We start from the raw sequence: 24319 nt of genomic DNA on the forward strand, positions 1-24319 counted from the left end.
AACAACCCAAGTTTGTCCAACCTCTCCTTATAGCACATGCCCTCTAATCCAAGCAGCATCCTGGTGAACCACTTCTGCAACCTCACCAAAGCCTCCACATTCTTCCAAAAATGGTGCAACCAGAAGTGAATACAATACTCCAGATGTAGCCTAACAAGAGTTTTATAAAGCTGCAACATAACTTCCTGACTTTTGAACTCAATGTCTCGACTAATAAAGCAAGCATGTCATAAGCCTTCTTTACCACCCTATCAACTTACGCAGTCACGTTCAGGGAGCTATGGACTTGGACCCCAAGATCCCTCTGTACATCAACACTGTTAAGGGTCTTGCCATTAACTGTGTACTGTCCCTTCACATGAGATCTCCCAAAGTGCAAGACCTCACATTTGGCTGGATTAAACTCCATCTGCCATTTTTACGCCCATATCTGCATCTGATCTATATCCTGCTGTATACTTTGGCAATCTTCTACCCTATCCACAATACCACCAAGCTTTGTATCGTCTGCGAACTTACTAACTCACCCATCTACATTTTCATCCAAGTCATTTATATATACTGTATCCCAAACAACAGAGGTCCCAGTATGGATCCTTGTGGAACACCACCAGTCACAGACCTCCAGCCAGAATAAGTCCCATCATCTCTATCCTCCTATGGGTAAGTCAATTCTGAACCCAAATGGCCAATTCACCATGGATCCCATGCATCTTAATCTTATGGATGAGCCTCCCATGAGGGACCTTGTCAAATACTTTACTAAAATCCATGCGGACAATTTCTTTCTTAAAACTCTGCCTTCCTACCTCTCTTTTGTCCTTTAAGATTCTCCTTAAACCTATCATTTTGATAAAGATTTTGGTCATTTACTGTAATATCTCCTTATGTAATTCAGGTTTTGCTTGATATCATGTCTTTGAAGCATAGTGAAATGTTTTGCAATATCAGAGCATATTCTGTGTTGTACATTTTGTTGCTTAATGTTAAATAATATTCTAAAGTGGATTATGTTTTTCTATATTCTTATACCTTCTTCAGATGCATATTTTTGAGTGAAAAACCCAGATTTCTCCAGTATTTACTCATTAAGCAGATGCCCTAACACTGGGGATCAGCCTTCTGGCTTTTCTTTGTACTACCTCCAAGCATGTCAACATCATGCTTGTTTCTTGGCAACTAGAACAGGAAATTATGTTCAGGACAGTGTCAACCTAAGCACTGTACAGTTTAACTATTACTTCCTTTGAACCATACTTTATGGTTTCAACTATATAGTACAACTTCTTATTTGTTTTGCTAATTGCTGTTCTGCCTTGGTTGGATGAGTTTAGCATTCAGTCTACACTTGAGAAGTATGCATGTCTTCTATTTTTATCCTCCTACATTTTGTGCTTTATGCTTCTCTTTGTTAGAATAACACCTTTAATTATTTTATCCACTTATATATTTATACAATTGATGCTGTAATTTTTGATGTACCTCCTTCAATTCCACTATCCATTCTAATTTGATACCAGCTACAATCTAAATGTCTTAGGGTGCATCCCCAAATCAAATTCATTCATGTCAATTAGAATAGACACTGGTACCAGCACTGAGATCTGAAGCAAACCCCCTCTCCACCCCCCAGTACACAAAGGCCACCGCCACCATCACCTTTTTCATCAACCGACATACCCTTCTTCATTCTGCTTTGACACCTCTAATTAGCATTTTCTACTTTTAGTCTATTAACTACTTTATTAGTTCTCAGAATTTATCTTGATTTGCCACAACTTTAATAGCTTTTCATACAGAATATACCAAAATCATTTTATGCACTGATATACACCTTATCAAAGGGCTTATTACATCCACCTTGAATTAGTCAAGAAAAGATCTCAGGGAGATTGGCCAGCCTGGACCTTTCCCTTCTGTACCTATATTGTAAGTACCACGATAAAATGCCCATACCCGTCACCTGGGCCATCTTCCATTTTATCTGGAGATTGTAAATGGATTGCTTCAGCAGAGGTGTGAAGTACAGCTCTCCAAAGGATGAAAAATGGAAAAGGTGGCATCCATCATTAAGGACCCTGGCCATCCGGGACATGCTCCATTCATGGTACTGCTATCGGGGATGAGGTACAGGAGCCTGAAGACCCACACTCAACAATTCAGGAACAGCTTCTTCCCCTCCGCCATCAGATTTCTGAACGGTTCATAAACCCATGAACACTTCCTCATTATTCCTCTTTTGCACTATTTATTTATTTTTGTAAGTTATGGTAATTTTTATGTCTTACACTGTACTGCTGCCACAAAACAATAAATTTCACGACGTACGTAGGTGACAATAAACCTGATCCTGATTCTGAAAAATGTACCCAATGTGGTCCTCAACCTGAAGTTTACCATTGTTTTTGCATAGACTCTGGGCACACAAACCTAAGCATCAGATTTTCTCTGCTCCTTGGGTTATGAGGGATGGGTCTGACCATGCCATGTTTCATTCACTTGGATCGTGCTGTACCACCTGTCCCTCGTAGAAACCTTCATGCAGATGAACACTTTGATCATATTAATCAGGCAATGGGAATGGTCTGCAAAGAATATCCTCAAGGTCCTGCAGAAAACATAGATAGTGGGTCCTGTTGGATGGTTCCCTGAGCAGACCGTCAAAGCTATTTGGCTGAATGGCTTTTAAACAAGAGCCAAATCTCTGCTTGGCTGACAGTGAGATAAGTTCTCCCTGTCAAATACATCGTGCACAGCTGGAGTCTCAGTGCTACCACACACTGACATTGAGGTAGCAATGGCTGGGAGAGACAGTCGTCCATCTCCTTCTGGAATATACATTTGCCAAGAAGTTCCAGATAAAGATGCAATGGTCAAAGTTTCTTTCATACAGTTACATATCATGCCTGTGGGCTATTCCTGGGGAAGTACACCAAGACAAACATTGATCACAAAGTGAAGGATTATTAACAATGCAAATGGCTTACTTTGTCTACCTGAAACTAATTGATCTTCCAAGGCAAAGAGTTGTTCACAACCAAATGTTAGAGATGGTGACATTCTAAGGCCCAGGATCACCTGCTGTGGGACACACTGAAGCTTGGCACAAAAGCTCAATGGGGAAAGGGCACAGTTGAAGTCCCTCCTGCCACAGCACATTGTAGGGCTGGAATCTGTGTAAAGGCCACTCAGACATCATTCATGGCTTATACGTTAAAGAAAAATTGATAACATGCTGATATATTGTAAATCTTGTAACCAAATGAAATAATCTAGAATGTGAATAGTGAATAGTGACAAATAAATGTGTGATATTACATATTTACAAATTTTATGAATAAAGTATATTTTTGGACACAGAAATGCTTATGTTATTTATTATAGTGAGCCTTTCCTGCTTTACCCATTCAGATTTATATGACGTATATTTCTTCTTTAAGTAGCTATTAGTTTAGTTATTGATTAATTTAGGATCACATTTGCTAGTTAATTTTGGGTCTGTATTTATTGTGTGTCCTCCTAATTATACCATTAAAAGCATTTCAATTGCCATTGACATAAAAGACTATCAAATAAGCCTCAACAATCTATTTGTTTTGGATGTTGCTTTAAACAGATCTAGTCACTTTAAAGCTTAGAGCCTAGTCTTGTGTTTTTGTAATTTTGGGATAATGTTACACATTACCATGAAGTGATCATCATCTTCCAGAGGATATAACTTGCATTCTGCAAACATTTTCGAGATTTTTAATGAATGTGATATCAAGATAAATATTGTCTCTGAAGACTTCTTTGACACAGTGGGTCAAGAAGCAGCCATAAACTCCATCTATCAGCTCTGGTTTTAGGCCACTTGGGTTTCTGTATTTATATTCGGTTGATTGAATTCTTTATTAAAATAACTTCTCTGTTGTTGCTTATCGTTTTCTTGATTTCTCATCTTGTCTGTAACATACCCCAAGTGTTGATATTCTTCACATGGTAGATATTCATTAAGAAGGGTTCATTTGTAGCTTAAATTCCAATGGAATCAATTTCTTTTACCCCCAACATGCCTCCAAATCCAGGAATACGGCACCTTTTCTGCCCACAGCCTTTCTTGAGTATTCTGCATTCCTACTTCTAGTCTCAGTATTTAATCACGTTCGTGATATTCCAGTCTTATTGTTATCTGTGACGGTTGTGCCTCTGGTTTTCCCACCTAATTTCCCATGTTGCTACATCTTACGATATATTTAACTTTAATCTCCCCAAGGTCTGCTTCTGTGTGCTTTTCTCGAATGGTTCACTTGCTCATCAGCTGTAGCTTCTTCAGAAGAACTATGGAAACCTTGGAAACACTATAAAAACAATCACATCCAGCAGATTCACCACTGAAATGACAGTGGATGTGGGAAAATCCCTTTACAAACCCATAGCCATATGTGAACCATATGAAGCTTTCTTGTCCAAACCTCATTGTTCACTGCTTTGTAACCTATTGTTTTATCTTTATTGAAATTGTATTTCTTCTCTGCCCTTCCCCCTAAATAAAATTCTATTGCTGTCTTGAGTTCACTACAATTCCCTTTATTCCTATTTGATTCAAGACCAGCCCATTTCCCTGCCAGTTATGTATGATGAAAATATTGCTGCCCAAAAGTAATTTACATCCTCAGATTGTTTTCAGTGGATTTCCCCATTTTCCTACACACTGAAAATATACGTGAGAGCAGAACTTTGCCTCAGATCCAGAATATTGAGCAAATCCTCTTTTAAGACTCTTATTCTCCATTTATACCTTTGTTTAATTACTCCAACCTTGACAACCACTAACTGTTCCATTTTCTGCCCTTCAGTATTTCTTCTAACCTTTCCTTGATGCCTACTGCTTGAGATCAGATCAAGGCCAAGTAGAATCTCATTAGCCAACAGGTACTGATCGCTCTTATAATTTACATAGTTATTCACATTCCAGAGCAAAGAATTCAAATCTTTGTCTAGCAAAATTCCTCCATGATCCTATTATTACTTCAGTGCTAAATACCTGACTTCTCTTACTCTAGACTCTTGGACAGTTTTGCAGACCCTTCTACTTTATTTCTTTTATCAACTTAGTACACCCAGGATCGCCAGGCTGAACTCACGCATCACTTGTCTCTCCATCTGTAGCAGACTGCTCCAATCTGTGAATGTTTACTCTCAAGGTATGATACTTGTTATGCTTAATCACTCACCTCAGAGGAGTCACTTACTCAGTCTAACACCATCTGCTCTCTCTCAAAAATCTCCACAACTCCATCAGACTTTTTAAGTTCCTGTACTTTGCCTTCTAAATCCATGATTCTCTCTTTAAAATTACAGATTAACAGATAGTTTTGCATGTCTTCTTTCTCCACTTGTATCTGGTTTTCTCATCTGTGAACATCTAATAGTGAGCTGACTCATACTCTCCACTTTGGTTATATCTCTCAGCTGTTTCCATTTCTTATTCTATTTCTTCACTTGTCACCTTTAAGTATTTCTTTCTAATACCAGGTGTTCCCTTTTAAGTTTGTCTCTATCTGGAGCCCACATTTAATTTCTGCTTCTCTCAGGAGTGTTGTTTTACTTTTCACTTCTTTTGGATACTTTTATTTATCAGGACCTGTCTCGGGAGGTCCTCTTGGTCAGCTGCTTCCCACAGGTGTTCTCTTTCATCTTATTTCTTCTCCTCTGCAACCCTTTAACCTTAACTTCTCAAGTGCTTGCCCTTTAAATCTGCTGTGCTTACCCTTTAAGAAGATAGCTGGAGCTATTGATCTGTTTTTCTTACTTGCTCCCCTATTTTGTTACCTGACAGCCAAAGCTTTGTGCTGTTCGGAAGTCTGAAGAGAATTGAGGTCTTTATTTAAAAGTTGCCCGGTCATGCTGAAACTCTTGTTTTAGTCATAGGACTACAGATCTTTTCCTGCACTGGAGATGTCCTATTACGCTCGAGTTATCTATATACTTAGCAACATTCACAGCTTCTGACAGTCTTGTTGTATTGATGTTAATGTTTTAATTTGGTATCTGTGCGCAGGTTTGATTGCCAATGCTTTTGATAGCTTTAGAATTTTGCAGGAATCCTTTATGAGCAGCTGCTGCATGTTTGTTCCACTGCACTGATTTTTATTTTTTATTTGTGCTATATTTCACTTGCAGTCTTCATTGCCCCTGACGGAGACTGTGATCTTTCTTTGCCAGCATTTAATTCTTTGGCATCTGTCCACTGAATGCCTGCAGATATTTTTCCAATGTTGGCGGAAGCACTCCCCAACAGCTGCCTCACTGGTCATCCGAACATCCAGATCTGAATTCAAAGTTCCTGCTGCATGTCTTTAATAATAGCTCTTTCCAGACATCTGGCTTTTAGCAAAAAAAAACCTGCTCTTTGTTCCCATTGTTGTGGGTAGGACCACTACAATTGCAAAACTGTGGCAAACAATATAAATTAGTTAAAATAGTTGTGCAATATTGCTAATTAAAACAGTAATGTGAAGTACCTCTTTCACCACTGGAAGACTTTAAACAGGTGCGTCACTTTGTTCAAACAAAGAACAAAAGAATTCAATACAAACACTGACGTGTTCGCTTTTTATATTGCACTGTGGGGATTTTACAAATATCGTAACTTTCTGTAAACATGCAGATTCTTTATGTGCTGTCATGGACACCTTTGCATTGCTTGAACAAAAAACTTTAAATAAAAGGTTCACATCTTATGGGTTTTGCAGGGGAAAGAAATGTTAAGGTATGTGAAGGAGACCAAAAGAAAAGAAATAACAGTTTCTGGTAATGAGACAAGCAACATGAAGTAATACATCACTTTTTTAGCATCACTAATAATGTACTCAGTGAATAATTTATATTATAGGATGCAATATCTGAGAGTTTAATTCCTTTTAGCAGTCCGGGATCCGAGCCATACACCCATAATTTTTAAAGAAATGTTGGCGTCCTTACGCAAGTTCTTTCACTGTAGGTAAACCAATATAAAACAGATTGCATCATAGGACAAATGGGAAGCCTAAACACTAACATTTTGTTATATAAGTTAAATTTATTTTATGATTTTGAAAAAAAAATGAAGATAAAAAGCTTATTCAACATGCCAAGGCCATCTGGTTTCTTATTCTACTGACCAAAAGGAAATTGCAAAAACACTGACATCTTCTGCTTTGATTTATATTATCATTTGTGGATGTACAAAGGTTCCAGTCACATTTCTGAAGTTTATGAAGATAAGTTAGGAAAACATTGGAATGCTTAGAAAATACTTCCTGCCATATGCAAGCACTTTTATAAAAGAAAATAGACTGTAAAGAGTAAAACAAATCAAGAAATTCTAATTAAAATGTATTTGTAGAGCAAAAGAAACCTGTAAATACTGAAATTCTGAAATCAAAAACAGAAGATACTAGAAATACCCGATGGTTAAGCAGTGTGTGTGGAGAGAGAAACAGATAATATTTCAGGTCAATGACCTTCTACCATAATCAGGAAACATCAAAAATTAAACAAACTTTAAAATGCAGTCAAGGGGAAAGAGAACAAAAGAATGTTGATCTGGATTACTAACTCTGCTTCGCTCTTCATAGATGCTGCCTGACCTACTGTACATTTCAAAGAATTTTTGCTTTATCATGTATTTGTAGATTTTACATACAAGAAATAAAATGTAAAGGAATATAAATTATCGAACAAGTGTTATCAAAATTATGAAAAGCTCAAAATACTAGGCTGTCATACTCTCTATGTGAAATAGAAAAGAATTGTCAACTTTTTGTGTAAGATTGGAAGAGTATCTTTTTCACTAACTGACCATGGGTTTATCCAGCTTTACTCTCCTGTTTCCAATTAAATGGCCTGACCTAAATACCAACCATTCTTACTGGAATTAATTATTTGTTTTCAGATTTTGTGCATTCATCTGTTTTTCTTTCTATCTAAACAAAGAGTATCTGGATGCTATCAATATATTTTAGGTTTGTGAATTTTCAAACTGTTACTTCTGATCTTACTTAGCTCAGTGGGAAGATATTTTGTTTATGGATGTAGGAATTGTTAGCATGGCCAGCATTTGATCTTCATCCCTACTTGTTCTTGAGAAGTGAGCTGCCTTCTTGGACTGCTACAGTCCTTCTATTGATGGTACACTCATGTTTTGCTAAATAATGCACGTTACAGCTACAGACTGTGTGTGAAGACAGGAGGATGTCAAATTGGATAACATAGCCCGAGAACGTGCATATATCATACATACATTACACATATAAACTACACCACATATTTGCCTTTTTGAAAGAGTGTTTTATAGAATCATACTGTTTACAGATTTAACCTGTGCCCGGGTTTTCTGAGTTTTTTTGATTTGTTGTGCAGTGAGTTCCAGCATTCAGACCCTGCAAATCATAAAAATGCAGCAATCTGGGTTCCTCTATAAAACAAAGCAAAAACAAACTGCAGATGCTGGAAACCTAGAACAAGGATTAAAAAATGCTAGAAGCACACAACAGGTCAAGCAGCATCAGTGGGGAGGGAAAGGAAGAGTTGACATTTTGGACTCATCAGATATTTCCTTTGTTCTCTCCAGCCTCCTGTCTGCAACTTAAACATGCTTGTCTTCTTACATTTCCAGTTCTGATGATGAAGGGTCCTTGACCTGCAACATTGACTTGGTTCCCAGTGATGTTATGTGACCTGCTAAGTGCTTCCAGTATTCTGTTTTTGTCCTCTGTAAGTTAGCAAGCTGGTGAGTTTCACTGAGTATAATGGGCTGCATACTTTCTGCCATGAACCAGTTAGATCTAGTCCCAATTCTGTATCCTTCTTTCATCTGGAACTTTTAGGAAAGGTTACAGTAAAGGCTTTGGCAGTACTGGGAAAATCTCAGAAGTTGAATCTGTGGAAGGGATCTTCCACCCAAGCAGTATTCAATCCCATTATAAAATCTTATGGCTGATATAATTTCAATGTAATGGATGGGTATGGTAAGGATGTGATTACATTGCAGGGGATACAATGAGATGGAGCATTTCACTTATGAGGAGAGAGCATTTTTCTTGGTGAAGGCTGGGGGCTGGGCAAAAGAATCTGACTGAGGTATACAAAATTATGAGCAGCATAGAAAGGGTAAATAATAAGAAATCTTTCGCTTCAGCAGAGGTGTCTAAAAACAGAGAGCATAGTTTAAGGGAAGGAGATTGGAGGAAGAATTCTTTCACCTAGAGGGTGCTCAGAATCTGGAATGCTTTGCCTGGTGGAGGCAGATGCTCTCACAACATTTAAGAAGTATCTAGATAGGCACCTGAATTGCCAGGCACAGAAGACTACAGACCAACTGCTGATAAATGGGTTGGTATAGATGGGTGCTTGATGGTCAGCATGGACATAGTGGCATGCCTGCAGGTATTGTGCACAGCTGGGGCTGCATACGAGTGCACAAACTGAGAGGAATTCTACAACACCACTTGTGGCTTCATAGGATTCTGAGCCAAGTTGGTAAAAAAAAAGAAAATGTTCTTTCATTTGCCAGGTTTTGGACATTGAATTTGCCATTGATTATTGAAATCAGTTGCCAATTTTCAGCTGCTTGCCTCATTCAGCTTGCAGTGATGAATATAAATAGCTTACAGAGATACCTGCCTTCCATTCAATTTAAAAATCTGGGTTCTGCACAACTTGTTCTTCAACCTTTGATCTATAACTTTCAGATGCAATGTGAACGAGGTGGACCTGATGTTTATAAAGTACCTCGTGTGACTGACCCAAACATTTTCTTATCATATTTTGTGAAAAATACATCTACTCCATTTCATATTTTATGTCCAATGCAGACAACCAAGTTAATAGGAAGGTTTTACAGAACTTGTAACAAAGGCAAAGGATGATAATGAACATGGTGCTCAATATACGAAAGATGCTTTGAGTAGAAAAGTGGATTTTGACAGTTACAGTTATAGTTGTAACAAAATATTTCTAAATTCTGAAATGGGCATCTATCATGCAAAATAAGTTTTTAACAAACTTCATCATTAATGCACAAATTTGCTTTGGAGTTGGGTTACATATATACATTGATGTGAATGTGCACAAAATACTTTTGTTGACACATATTGAACTATTATGCTTTACAATAAGCACAATACCGAACAGCTATTATCAATAAAGTATTCTACTGATGACTATTTCAGCATATCCCACTTTAATCCTTAACTAGGCAATAAGCACTTTGTTTGGAGAAAAAAAGATGTGTTCTTTATCCAGGTGGCTGCACTTTAAAAAAGGGGATTACTCACCATCATCTATGATTGTCACAACTACTCCAGCGCCAGTTATATTTTTCTTCCAAGCTGGCATCACATTAATGTCAAATCCCCTTGGTCCACCAGTCTGGCCAGTGTTGAACTGCAAAGAAAAATAATAACTGAGTCCTACAAATGCTGTGTAATGCCAGAGCCCAGAAAGTCTGAAAGGAGATGCCAAGAATTGCAAACATGGTTTCTTTGAACAAAACTAAAATCTCCCTGAGGCAATCAGATTTCAATGTGCTTGAAATGAATCTGATGTAAAGTAGAATGGCACTCAGCTTGCCATCAAAGAAAGTTTATCAAATATTCTGCTTGTGTACTGCCATGATTAATGTAATATTACACCAGGTTTTTGCAAAACAAATATGATCTTGTATTCCCTATCCAAGGTACCAAACACATTGCAAAACAACAATCAAAGATTTTGTATTGTGCATCATAGTAAGTAAGAAAGAATGACGCATGAAAGATGGCTGTATTAGAAATAGGTTAAAAGGACTCTCATGGAGAAAACAGCAATACAAATAAAAATGAACTTGAAAATTATTAAAACAATAGTGCAACCAACAAAATTATTTCCATTTTCTTCAGTAGTTATATGTTAATCAAAGAAATTATGGTCTATAATATGGAATACACATGCAGATAACAGGTGATTTTTTGGAATTTCATTAAAAAAATTCCTGCAGCAAATCAGGAAAGTAAAAGGCCAATGTTGTACTGGACTTGGATTTTAAATTTAGCTACAAAACCAGTCACCAGTGAGTTCTGGGGTGGGGGTGGTCATAAATACTGGCAGCCCACCAGGTCCTAAATGAGTTATGGATGACTTTAACTGTCTGGCCACATTATCTTGTTGCAGTGCAAGCTCTTTCATCTGAACCCAGATAGACACAGTTGTGATGGGTGGTAATGTTATTTCCCATGCCTGTAGGCTCCAGCTGGAGACTGAATAAAATGGACCCCAGCAAAATAATTCTCTCATTTTTAAATTAATCACAATATCTTGGATTGCAACCAGAAAACATCAGTACATGTTTTTGTTTCATTTACATAATTTCAAAAACTGCAACAAAATTTCTTTAGAAGTAATTTTGCAAGTATAAATTCTCCAAGGCACTTAAGAAGAAAACCCTTTGAGTTTTTCTACATTCTCACTGTGACAGCAAAAGTTTCTTCTGGGGGTTCTGGTTTCCTCCCACATCCCAAAGATGTGTTGATAGGGTAATTGGCTACTGTAAATTGCCCCTAGTGTATGTGGGTGGCAAAAGCATTAGAGGTGACCTGGTGGGTATGTGAGACAGAAGAGGTTCCAGGAGAGTAAATCGGTGAATGAGACTGGTGAAAAAGCTCGAAGAGCAAGCCTAGACTTGATGGGACAAATAACCTCCTATTGTAAAAAAAAGAGAAATACAAGGTGTGAAATAATTTGGCCTTGAATTCTGTGGTTGTTCTCATAGTACTGATATGGATATCATTAGAACCTCCGGAGAAATAGACCAAGTAGCTATTTACACTCTCTCTCTGGAGGTGACATCAAACTCTTGCTGGAGTTACAATGGAAGACAAGAAATTTTGAAGCCTTTAGGTAAAATGGCAAAACATTTCAATTTCTACAAGATGAGCTTATGTCCACTGGTTTTAAAAAAAAACACAATCACAATGTAATGAACGGTCTTCGGAGTACAACAATTAGAAAGTCTTTTACTCCAGCTGAGACAGAGCATCACTAAGAAATCCCAAGAGAGCACACGACCTACCATTCTGTGGTTTGGTGTGTTGATGCATCAAATTACTGCATTACCAGACGACCATTAAGAATTGCTTTAACAGTAATATGTCTTTATTATGTTCATTTTAATTATATTAAAAGGATTATAATAAAGACATTCACAGGCTTATAACATCTGCTTTTATTTAGTGTATCAGATTATTCCTCTTAAAAAATGTAACAGATAAAGTGATGGAGCATACAAGTAGAGAAATACAGATGCCCTTTGATCTTTAAGTTTATATAAATAGAATAGTTGCAGTTCTTCCAACAAACTCTGCCAGAGTTTATCAGGCCAGGTGCTTTACCAAAGATAAAGAGGGGAGAATTTCAAGCACCTGCCGTAGGAAAAGCCCATGAATCCCATATTAACATGTAAAATGGCCCTCAATCTACATGGCTTCAATCCTGTAGGTCTGGATTCTCAGGTGAATCCCACTTCCACCAAGTAGTAGGCCTGTAAAACCCAACATCCTTCCATGCCAGAAACAAAATTATCGCAGAAGAATGTGGGCAGAACAAGGGAATGGTCCTTTCTTTGTTTTAAAATTGATCGTTCTCAGTGAAGTCACATATAGATTTGCTTTTGGACTTCAGACTCAGGCTTAAACAACAGTTGTAACAATGATGGTGTTAATAGAAATAATTTGTTATTTAAAATGCATAGAAACAACACAAAATATTTATTGAAGCCTGACTCTCATGAAAAGCTTGTGAGTGCATTTAGATTTCTACATTAATGAAGTATCAGTGAAGCAGACTGAATAGACCTACAATTGCCTACTGTTGTGCTTGGCTGTACTGCACTAGAAGGTTGTGAGTAACAATGGAAAATGAAAAAGCAACTACTAAGCCTGAAAATCTTAGCTGGTCAAATTCAGTACAATTTTTACAATGAAATAAATTTTGTACATGAAGAGAAATTTTATAAAAGTGTGTTACTTACCAATATGACTGACATATTCCCATAAAATTTTCCACTTTACATGGAATGTCATAAAATTATTGCATATTTATTGGGAAATGTAGAGCAGAATTTGCAAATGTAACAATATCAAAAGTGTTATCCTCTTATCTTTGTAATAATGACCTTCTAGCATCTATCTGCATGCTGTTAAATGTAAAGATCAAACATTCCTTCTCCAGACAACGCAGTGTTGCAATTCTTAGATGGAATAAACACTGAAGCAGAGAATTAGACTAAACCTCATCTGTGTTTATATTATTCCTGTTGTAATGATGATCTTGTAAATGATTACAACACAGGCAGCTATTCAGCCCATTGGGTCTATGCTGGCTCCCAATGAAACAATCCTATTCCCGCTCTCTTTATTTCCCTTTAATCCCATGACATTCTCTCTCTCGCTCTCTCTCATACTGAAAAGTTCTCCTTTTTAATACTTCTGTCACCTACCAAAACCCAGCAGTAATTTACATTAGTCAATTAACCTACTAGCACACCTTTAGGATGTGGGAGGAAACTTTCGTACATAGGGGGATTTCATGCAGACACAGGAAAAATGTGTGAGTTCCACAAAGATAGCAGCTGCAGTGAAGACTGAACATGGGTCGCCGAAGTTGTGAGACAGCAGTGTCACCTACTGCACCACCATGCTGCCAGCATTGTTCTGCTAGATTGGGGGAAGTTTACTGGTTAAAGGTCTTGGGTGATGTCTTTACCAATGTTGAATAGATGGCAGTATTTGTAAACTATGAGATGTGGGAATAAGACTTTGAGGATCTGTAAGTGTGTGAGGATGTGGTGGGCCATTAAATGTGAAGTTCCAAAGCTGGTTGACAAAGATTGGGCGGGCAAGTGGTGCCAGTGTACTGTATTGGGTTGTATATGAAGTTAGTAGTGTAGTGTAGCTAGTAGCATAGTAAAGAGAGGAGATATGATCTTTATCACATGTGTGAGGTCATTAAACCTCTAGGGCCATTATAACCAGGACCCTGGTGCTTGACTCCTTGCGCTGCTGCTTCTTCCCACAGCCACTGTGTGCTTTCAAGGCTTTTTCTGACTCTCCGAAGTGGGTAAATAACTTGTCCCACCTCATCCATAAGCAGCTACAGATCCCATCTACGAGCATATGCAAAATGATACTTATGCACTGCTCCATGCACCCCACACACGTTACTCTTCCTAACAACCTCTATCAATCGATAATCCCACCTAACAGTCATCTGCCTCATCACTCCACTTCTCTCTCTCTCTCTCATATACAGACACAAACATACCTCCAAGGTTACATGGGCACTCACACACTGACATACAGCAAAACCTTTCTCTATATCTTGCAGCAGTAGGTGGTGGCAGACATGGCAGACCCCAGCAACAGACAGGAAGTGGGTCTTACTGTGTGCACGGCTGCATTGAAGAGAGGGTATGGAGAACCACAGGTCAACAGCCAAACTGCCTGTAGCCTGTGGAGGATCATTGAAGATAAGGGTGTGCTCATAACTAATCCTCCTTCTTATATCCCATACCTTCATTTCACAATTTCTCTTCCTTATAAGTTTCAGATGGTTTGCACATATCTGTCTTCCTTGCACGCTCTCTCCAGCATGTCCCTATCCCTTAAGACATCCTCATTTTGAAAGCCCAGCAAATATTATCTGCACAAGGTCTGGCTGTTGAGTTTCTGCACTCAGAAGGTGGTGACAATTTCACCACATCAGTCTACCTGAGAGAAAGAGCACCAAATCCTCAGATGGCAAAGTCACACTTGAGTTTAGCTCCAGAGTACTACCCAGAGGAGAATGAATATGTGCATCCTATAGGAATATCAACATGTATAGGCTATTGAATGGTCCACAGTAGGCCTGTGTGAAATGACAAGGTGCATGGCAGAGTTCTGCTCCATCTTGGACATGGTAGTCCATGGATCCTGTAGCCGTTATTCCTTGCAGGGAAGTGGTGACCAGCTTCATGTCAGCAGTCATAAGACCCAACCATGGAGCAACACCTGATGGCTGATGTTTCAGCTTCCATTACCACAGAGTAAAAGGCACCCAAGGTATGGGGCCTGCTGTAAGAACTCTGACTTTTTCTTTCCAAGCTTACTCTTCTGCCATGGAAGCTTAGCCTGCCGGCATCATAGCACCAAATACCATGGTCGAACAGGCTTTGAGGGTGTTGCAACAATCTGGAAATCTGACATCCAGCAAATTAGCAGGAGTGCTTGTGCCCTGCTCTAGGGAAGGAACAACTGCTCACTGGAGAGCAAATCTTCCAGCCCCTCTCAAGGTGACAGAATTCACACTATTGCTCTGACACTTGGAGAGCGCCCTCATTGTTGCCCATCAACCAGCTGATCCAGATTGCTGCTGAAGCAGTGCAGTTTGAAGCTGGAACATCAAGATCCTGAACCGCTCTTGGTTCCGGACTACTCCAGGGCCAGCTGCTGACTTTTTCACTGCAAGTGACCAACCACCCACCTGCATGATTGCAGCTGCTAGAAGAGCATTCTTAGTGTAAAACAGTGACTCCTTCAGATCATCATAAACGGTACCACAGGCAATTTGCTAATTATTAGATAAGAATCTCAGAATAATGTCCACAGAAGAAAATATTCAGACAGCTCTCAAATTTAGAGGCTTATCAGCATACAAGCTAAAATCCCCCCAAACCCAATGCCTATTAATCCATTATTCATTATCACTGTAAAAGATAATCCATTGTCGTTTCCACTACCCTCTGCCAATTCAATCATTTCTATCATGCAGGAGTCCCCTGATTATGTCCCCAACTCCTGTCAACAACAATATTTCAACTATGCCATCCACCATTTCACCTTTTGCAAAGAACCCTTTCATTCAGATATGACAATTATTTTTAATGTCTACTTTTCAGAAGAATATTTAAAAGAAAAAGGTTGGCTTTTGTTATTCAATTCGTAATTGATTACAGCTGCAGTCATTACTAAATTTTATAGCTGAATGGTTGTTCACTGACATTTTGGGCATCAACACAAGATTCCCATGATACATCACTTCCATGGTTCTGATCCTGTAAGATTAGATTTGTATAATGCATGTACAGTCAAAATACTATTGTCTAAGTACATGGAAAGCACCTGGTCAAAATTAAGTAAAATTATACTGTATATGGCTTTGAAAATAATAAACAGTGGATAAACCTGGGAGGCGGATAATTGCATTTTGATTACTGCATCATTAATCAATAATGGTTCCTGATTATTTTAGTGTGGCAATGTATAATCATTGCATTTTAATTATCACTTGCATTTTATTTAAAAACTCCCACCATGTAATGTTCTCAAATTTACAATGAAGCAAGATTTTAGTTCCTTTTTAATAAATGTGCATTACGATTAAATAAATGCTTAACAATTTTTAGTGTGATGATTCCAATTAATTCAGTAGATTTGATTCCCATAACACAATAAAGTAAACTCACATAAAACCAAGTCAATGAAAGCAATGAGGAAATGAGATTGAAATGGAAAGCTACAGAAAAAAATGTTTGGCAGAAGCCAAGCTCAATTCCTGCTGGGGGCAAGTAGGTTCTACTAATACTAAACAGATACTTCCAGTGAACACAGTACATCTGGAATGTCCTTGGAGAGACTCAATTTTTTTTTGTTTGCCACCATTTGTCATCTCCTGTTCCCAGGGATCAACAATTTTCAGCACACAGATCAATATTCTTTTAGCTCAGACCTAATCTAAAGAGAGTTTCCCTGTGTTTCACCTTGGCTTACACCTGAAGACAGACTTGCCCTTTTCTACAATAATTTTGCCGGCGTGTGACAGCAATTTTTCATCCTTTGGTCAAAATTGGTGACAAAAGAGGGAATTATGGTTGCTGACATATCAAGTGATAGATTTGACACATGGCATGCTGAGCTGGGAGTATTCACGTGCCAAAGTAGAAAGACAGATAAGCAGCCTAATAGCTCTCCTGACATTGCTGTTTTTTTTAAACAAAACAACCTATGCTGAGTAGTTTTTCCTGGAACTTTCTCAGAGAAGCAGGGGAAATATGGCTTGTAGGCCAAAATGAATGTTTCCCTTAGCTCTGAATGACCAATTTAATTCTCCTTCTGTCAGTGTGGCACAGTAGTCAATGAAGCTGGTTAGGAAATATTAATAAATAAAATCATCAAGAGAGAAACAGATGGGACTTAGAGATGTAGCAGGCAATTCTGAGCTACATCAACATATGGCTTCAAAGGCTGAAATAAAACCAGTATCATATTTTTTAAACAGATCTTAATATGATCGGCAAGAGTTCGATCTTTTCCATTAAGTATCTGTTGTGCAATGGCACAAAGGATCTTTTTATCACCATGGTTAAAGTAAATTAATTCTTACAAAAGGCAGTGTCAGGTTGGAGATACAGGGCTTGTTAGTTTCTTTCACACTGGTACTGGGGCAGAAACAGCAGTCTGTGTACCACAGGGCATAGCTCCAGGCCTGGGCTCAAGTTACATCTTTACACACAAAAGCTTCTTTCAGAATCTAAACTAACAAAACAAGGAAGATTTTTTTAAATTCCTGCATGGCTTCCTTCATAGCATGTGTTCCTAATGCGTTACTTGAAATCCCAACTTTTGGCACAGTAGCTTTCATTGAAAAGCTCATTTTAAAAATGTTCATTTGTTATGAAAGTTCTAAAGCATTCTTAAATTGCATCACTTCACATATAGAGGCAGAAAGATTACAAATCTAAATTACAGAATGACACAAACAGGGCTTTTCTGCCACTTTGAGTTTGAAATGTTATAAAACATATTTCAGAGTCCAGGTAATAAAAAAAATGTGAAACTGCCAGCTACATTTCAATGACAGTGATTGTTAAATCAGACAATGCTTCAAACCAAAATGTTGTGATTGATGAATTCATCTCTGAACATGCTGAACACAAGTCCCATTTTACACCAGACTGTGATAACCTCATATGATACCACAAGCTTTGGATTTGATAATATTGTGGTTTTAACAACATGACGAAATGTATAAATTAGATTATTTACCACAACCTCTTTTAAGTACTGTAAAGGGATAATTTCAAATTAACAATTATGATTAATTGAGATGTAAATGAGAGGTAATTACTTGCAGTCAATCTGATTAACTGATGAAATAGCATACCCCTTTAAGTGCAGCAGCCCAAGCTGCCTCTCTATGTCTTTTGGACTGAATAGATATTTCATACCTATTTCCCATACAAGTTCGCAGATCAGCCTTTGGGGGAGGGGGGAAGCATTAGGCCATTAAAGCCTTCACCAGATTATATGTCAGCATTTGTCACATCATTCTCTGAGAATGTTTGATACTACTTGCTGATTTATTAAGTTAGTGGCTGTCTATTTGTAACTGCAATAATAGAATCAGTATATTTTTTAAAACTCCTTGGCAGACAATTTTATTTCAGAGTTGGGGGTGGGGAAATGACCCTGAGGTTACACCATCATATAGCTTTAATAACTAGCATGGAGTGGAAGTAATTGTTGGTTTTAACTGTTAGTTTGCTGGGAGGTCCAGAGAAATCACATTCTGGCCCACAGTTCAGCAAAATATGGAGAAGAAGATACAATAAGATTGCGGTGAAACAACAAACACCATCAGCTTCTGCGATATGCTTTGAAAATAAATGCAAAATGCACGGTTAAATAAAAAATAAAAGATTTTGGCCACACATTTAGGCTGTGTGGAACCTAAAGACACATTAAATGCCAAATTGTTTCCTTTTTCATTTGTGAGTACACAGTTTTAGCATGACTCGTGCTCTTCAGTACATTGGAGAGCACAGTGGCATGCATGTCATGTTACATGCTAGGAGCTTGTAGAGCAGGTAGCTCATGCAAAAATGATTTGAGAGCAGCTAAATTGTGGCTCAGCAATCCACCAAAAAACATGTGTTCACTAACTTGGGAATCCTGATGTTTAGCAGGAGGTAGAGTATTCAATCCAATCGTCCACCTTCTATCTCAAGCTTTTTAGCTAATGGGATCCTGAATGCTTTGTAGGATTGTTGGTGACCGAGTTGGAAGTTGGGAGGTTTGAGAAAACTGCACAGAGAATATTTTGGAAGAGGTAAAACATGGGGTCTTTGAAGGTTCCCCCGTGCAACATGGAATAAAGGGGAGGAGTAGGGGACCAATTGCAAAAAAGGCAGCAACAGCAGCATGCAGGCCAGAAGTTGCTTTCATTCCAGGGCATTCCGAGAACAGAGATCAACTATTCAATGTCCTGAAAGGCAATGCCTACTGGGGCTATACTTCCCCTGGATGGTGGTTATGTAGAACTGTCCCTTGCTGCAGCTGCAGAGTTTGCCCGGACTGCTCTGCCTTAATTTTATTATACCTGACTTCTTCCAAGCTGGACATGGAGAGATCAGTAATGTCTCCAAGTTACACTGCTACTTAAATACCGTGAAAGAGGCTCCCTAGAAAATTTGTCTTCCAATCTGTGCATTACTTTTTTCTTAGGCAGTCCCTTGGGTTTGAAGATGACTTGTCACTACTCCAGTTCTTTTGGTTCTGAGGTGGCTGATAAGACCAATTTGGGATGTGCAGACTCTGCCACAGGTGGAGCAGATAGTACTTGGCAGGGCAAGTGAGTGGGTAGTTTGTGAGGCCACTTTTTCCTGCTGTTTCTGTAGGGCTTCTGCACAGTCCAAAGAGGATCGGGATTCCTAGTGCAATCCCTGATGCCTCTCCCCCATGTTGGGAATTCCCATCACTCGCAGGCTGGGAATTCCCATGACTTGCTGAGAATGTTATCTTTATTTTCCCCAAGGATGCTCCTAATTCACATTAAGATGAACTCCATCAGCATGTGAACATATGAAACAAGAGCAGAGGTAGGTCACTCAACCCTTTAAGACTGCTCTGCCAATAAATAAAATCATGACAGAATGGAATGAAATTGCTGACCCTCAGTAACTATTCACTCCCTTACTTATCAAGAATCCACCTACCACTTCCCTAAAAATATTCGAAGACACTACTTCTACCATACTTTGAGGAAGAGTTCCAAAAATTCACAAGGTTCAGAGAGAAAAATATTTTTGCTCAGCTCTCTCTTAAATAGCCAACCCTTATTTAAAACAGTGACTCCTAGTTCTAGATTCTCCCATAAGACAAAATATCCTCTCCAGATTCCTTGGGAATCTATGTGCTTCAGCCAAGTCCTTCTCACTCTTCAACTCCAACCTTTCCTCATGAATCCACCCACCCATAGGACATTAGACTGGTAAACCTTCTCAGAACTGCTTCTGATATACTAACATCCTTCCTTAAATAAGGAGACTGGTGAAAGATGCATCAAGACTCAACAGTCATCTGCAGCGCACTGGTAGACTATCCTCTACCAGTATCAGCTGGTCTGCTGTAGCTCTTCCAAAGCTTTCAGAGAAGGTTTCTCCTGAACAGCTGGCCTCAGACAGAGAGGCTGCTAGAATCTATGAACATAGAACATAGAACAGTACAGCACAGAACAGGCTCTTTGGTCCACAATGTTGTGCCGACATAGTTATTCCATCCTACATACAGAATGCCCATATCCCTCCATATTCCTGTCATTCATCCAAGACCCTCTTAAAAGCCCCCAGTGAATTTGCCTCCACCACCCTATCAGGCAACACATTCCAAGCATTTACCACTCTTTGAGTAAAAAACATTCCCCTTCCATGAAGTCGATGGACACATGCTGGAAATGAGATTAGTATAGATGGATACCTGGTGGTCGGTGTGGACATGGCGGGCTGATGAGCTGGTTTCTGTGCTCTATAATTCAATGCCTCATTTGGTCAGCTTCAGACAGCATCAATTAGCCTGCTAGAACCTTCTGAGGTTTTGAGTAACTCTGGCAGTACTGCATGGCTATTTGAAATTTCCTGACATTTTGACCAACTGCATTGAATGGACAACACACTTTACCCAAGGCTTCTCCTTGGATAAAGACCAGCAGGCAGCACATGTACTGTATGAGGTTCAAGATATAGCAGGTTTCTCTCTTCTGCAGTGGGTGAAGAGCACCATTAAATAATCCAGACTTTAACCAGAATTGCATGGCATTTCACACCTCTAATGTGCAAATACGTTTTTGTTCAAACCCAGAAAATATTCATGGTCAACACATCCTGAGCTTATACACAATTTTTCTTTCTGCAAGATTCAGTTTTTCCTATTATATTCCTGCTACCATGCCAAATCAATAGGTGTGTGTTGGAGAACAAAGGTTATCCCCAAAGCACCAGATACTGAACTTTAATTAGGGCTCCAAGCATGAGAGCAGACCATTCTATGATGTGAACTACTTTGGAGCCATTAGGCGGGATCTTGCAGAGGTTGACTGGGCGAGATTGTTTGCAGGGAAAGGAGCATCTGCCAAGTGGGAGGCCTTTAGAAGTGTGGCATCAAGAGTTTATGGCCTGCATGTTCATGTAGGGTGAAGGACAAGGCTGGCAAGTTTCGGGAGCCCTGTTTGATGAAAAATATTGAGGCTCTGGTTAAGAAAAAGAGGGAGTCATACACTGTGCATAAGCAATTGGGAACTAGTGAATCTCTTGATGACTACAAGTGGAAGAGTGCACTTAAGAGAGAAGTTAGGAGGGCAAAAATAGGATATGAGAAGGATCTGGCAGGCATGGTGATGCAAAATCCCAAGAGATCATCTCCAAAGATCAGAGAATGGCTAATGTGGTAACGTTGTTTAAAAAGGGTAGAAAAACAACCTAGGAAACTACAGGCCAGTGAGTCTGACATTGCTGGTGGGTAATTTGCTGGAGGGGATTCTGAGGGACAGGATCTACCAACATTTGGAGAGATAGAGTCTGATTCGGAACAGTCAGCATGGTTTTGTGCATGGAAAGTTGTGACTGACAAATTTCTTGGAGTTCTTTGAGGAGGTAACCAAGAGGGTATATGAGGGTAGGGCAGTGGATGTTGTCTATATGGACTTTAGCAAAGCCTTTGACAAGATTTCTCATGGCAAGCTAGTCTGGAAGGCTAGATTGCATGGGATCCAGGGGGAGATGACAGATTGGATTCATAATTGGTTCAGTAGAAGGAAGCAGAGAGTGATGTTTGAGGGTTGTTTCTCAGACTGGAGGCCTGTGTCTGGTGATGTGCCACAGGGGTCAGTGCTGGGATCTTTGTTGTCTGTGATTTATATGAACAATTTGGATGTGAATGTACAAGGCATAGTTAGTAAGTTGGCAGATGATACTAAAATAGGTAGTGTTGCAGATAGTGTGGAAGTTATGAAAAATTACAGGCAGATCTTGATCAGCTAGGTATGTGGGCTGAGGATTGGCAAATGGCTTTCAATCCAGATAAACGTGAGGTATTGCATTTTGCGTGATCAAACCAGGGTAGGACTTACACATCGAATGGTATGGCCCTGGGGAGTGTTATAGAACAGAGGGACTGAGGAGTGCAAGTGCATTGTTTGCTAAAAGCGGTGCCACAGATAGATAGGGTGGTGAAGAAGGCATTTGGCATGCTGGCCTTCATCAATCAGGGCACTGAGTATAGGAGTTGGGAAGTTATGTTGCAATTATATAAGACGTTGGTGAGGCCGCACTTGGAGTATTATGCACAGTTTTGGTCACCCTGTTACAAGAAAGATGTTTTAAACTAGAAAGAGTGAAGAAAAGATTTCCAGGATCTTGCTTGGACTTGAGGGCCTGAGTTACAAGGAGAGATTGCATAGACTAGGACTTTATTCCCTGGAACGTAGGAGATTGAAGGGTGAACTGATAGAGGTATATAAGAGGGGCATAGACAGGGTGAAAGCATATAGTCTTTTTCCCAGGCAGGGTGTGCTAGAAACAAGAGGACATAGGTTTAAGATCAGAGGTGAGAGAGTTAAGAGGAACATCAGGGCAGCTTCTTCACACAAAGGGTGGTGCCTATATGGAATGAGCTGCCAGAGATAGTGGTTGAGGTGGGTACATTAGCAACATTTAAAGCCATCTAGATAAGTACATGGATAGGAGGGGTTTAGAGGTCTTTGGACCAAACACGGGCAGAGGGGACTTGCTCACTGGATAACACAGTTAGCATGGATGATTTGGGCTGAGGGGCCTGTTTCCATGCTGTATGATTCTATGACTCTATCTTAAGGCCACATACATATTGTGTACAGCAAATGTGGGTGTCAAGACATAGCGTTCGATTCTCTGACTAGCCTGGAGACGGACTCCTTGCATGAAGTGGAAGAGGAAGGGAAAGTGGCAAAGGTCTTGGGGGTGGGGGAGAGGAAAAATAGAGAACTGTCTTTTATACTCTAGACTTTAGAAAACTGGGAGGTGCTCGTCAAAAAATAAAGTCAAGTTACAGGGCTTGATGATACAAAGGTGTTTCCTTGGCTATGGAGTCTAGAACAAGGTCACAGTCTCAAAATACAGGTAGGCTATTTAGGACAGAAATGAGGAGAAATCTCTTCACTGAAAGGTGATGAATCCTTGGAATTTTATACTCCACAGGGGTGTGGTGGCTAGGTCATTGATTGTATTTGGAGAGATATCAATAGATTTCTGGATATGAAAGGAATCAGGGGATATACAAACAGGTGTTTGAGTTGCAAGATCAGCCATAACATCATTGAATGGCGAAGCGGGCTCAAGAGAGCTATCGGTTCATCCTGCTCCTATTTCTTATGTTCTCATAAAAAGAAGACGATGAGGAAAATAAGGGGAAAGGAAGAGGAGGAAAGGAGACAATGAGAAGACCCCTCGAGCTGTGATGTAAAAGACCAATTAATGGGCAATTGGTTCAAGTGAGGAGCTTATGCAGTATCAACATGGCTCAGAGAATGAAGGAATCCTTGTTTACATGCAGAATCTGGACAACAATCAGGCTTTGACTTTGCAGTGACAATTATTATTCATGTTCCTCGAGTGTCCAGAAATGGCCATCTCCATCAAATCTGATCATTTCCCCTTGAAATTGGAAAATTACATTCACCGAGTCCCCGAGCAACTTCATCTTAAGAAGTCATCATTGACCTGAAACTTACCTGTATTTGACTTGTAATTACTGTGACTCAAAGAACAGGTCAAAATTTGGGTATCTTGCAGAAAGTGCATACGGTCTGCAGAAAGAACCACAGTAGCTTGCCAAAGCTTCTCCTGCAGCCTTTGGAAACCCCGTGATCACAACCAGCTGGAAGGATAAAATTGCAACACCAGCACCTCCATGTTTGCCACCAACGTTTACATTATCTGGACTTGGAATTATATCTGAATTTCCCCATTGTT

At 39.3% G+C, this 24319-nt stretch overlaps 1 protein-coding gene across 2 annotated transcripts in view; it reads right to left on the bottom strand.

Annotated features, from left to right (window-relative positions):
* The window catches only part of LOC127575884 (PC3-like endoprotease variant B), a 591287-nt gene that overhangs the window by 315889 nt on the left and 251079 nt on the right, over nt 1–24319 (bottom strand). For both annotated transcript variants that reach the window (XM_052026095.1, XM_052026094.1), the window contains exon 6: nt 10302–10410. In XM_052026095.1, coding sequence (XP_051882055.1) covers nt 10302–10410 — 109 coding nt within the window. The remainder of the gene's footprint in view (nt 1–10301; nt 10411–24319) is intronic.

The sequence above is a fragment of the Pristis pectinata genome, chromosome 11 (assembly GCF_009764475.1).
Source record: "Pristis pectinata isolate sPriPec2 chromosome 11, sPriPec2.1.pri, whole genome shotgun sequence".
Classification (NCBI taxonomy): domain Eukaryota; kingdom Metazoa; phylum Chordata; class Chondrichthyes; order Rhinopristiformes; family Pristidae; genus Pristis; species Pristis pectinata.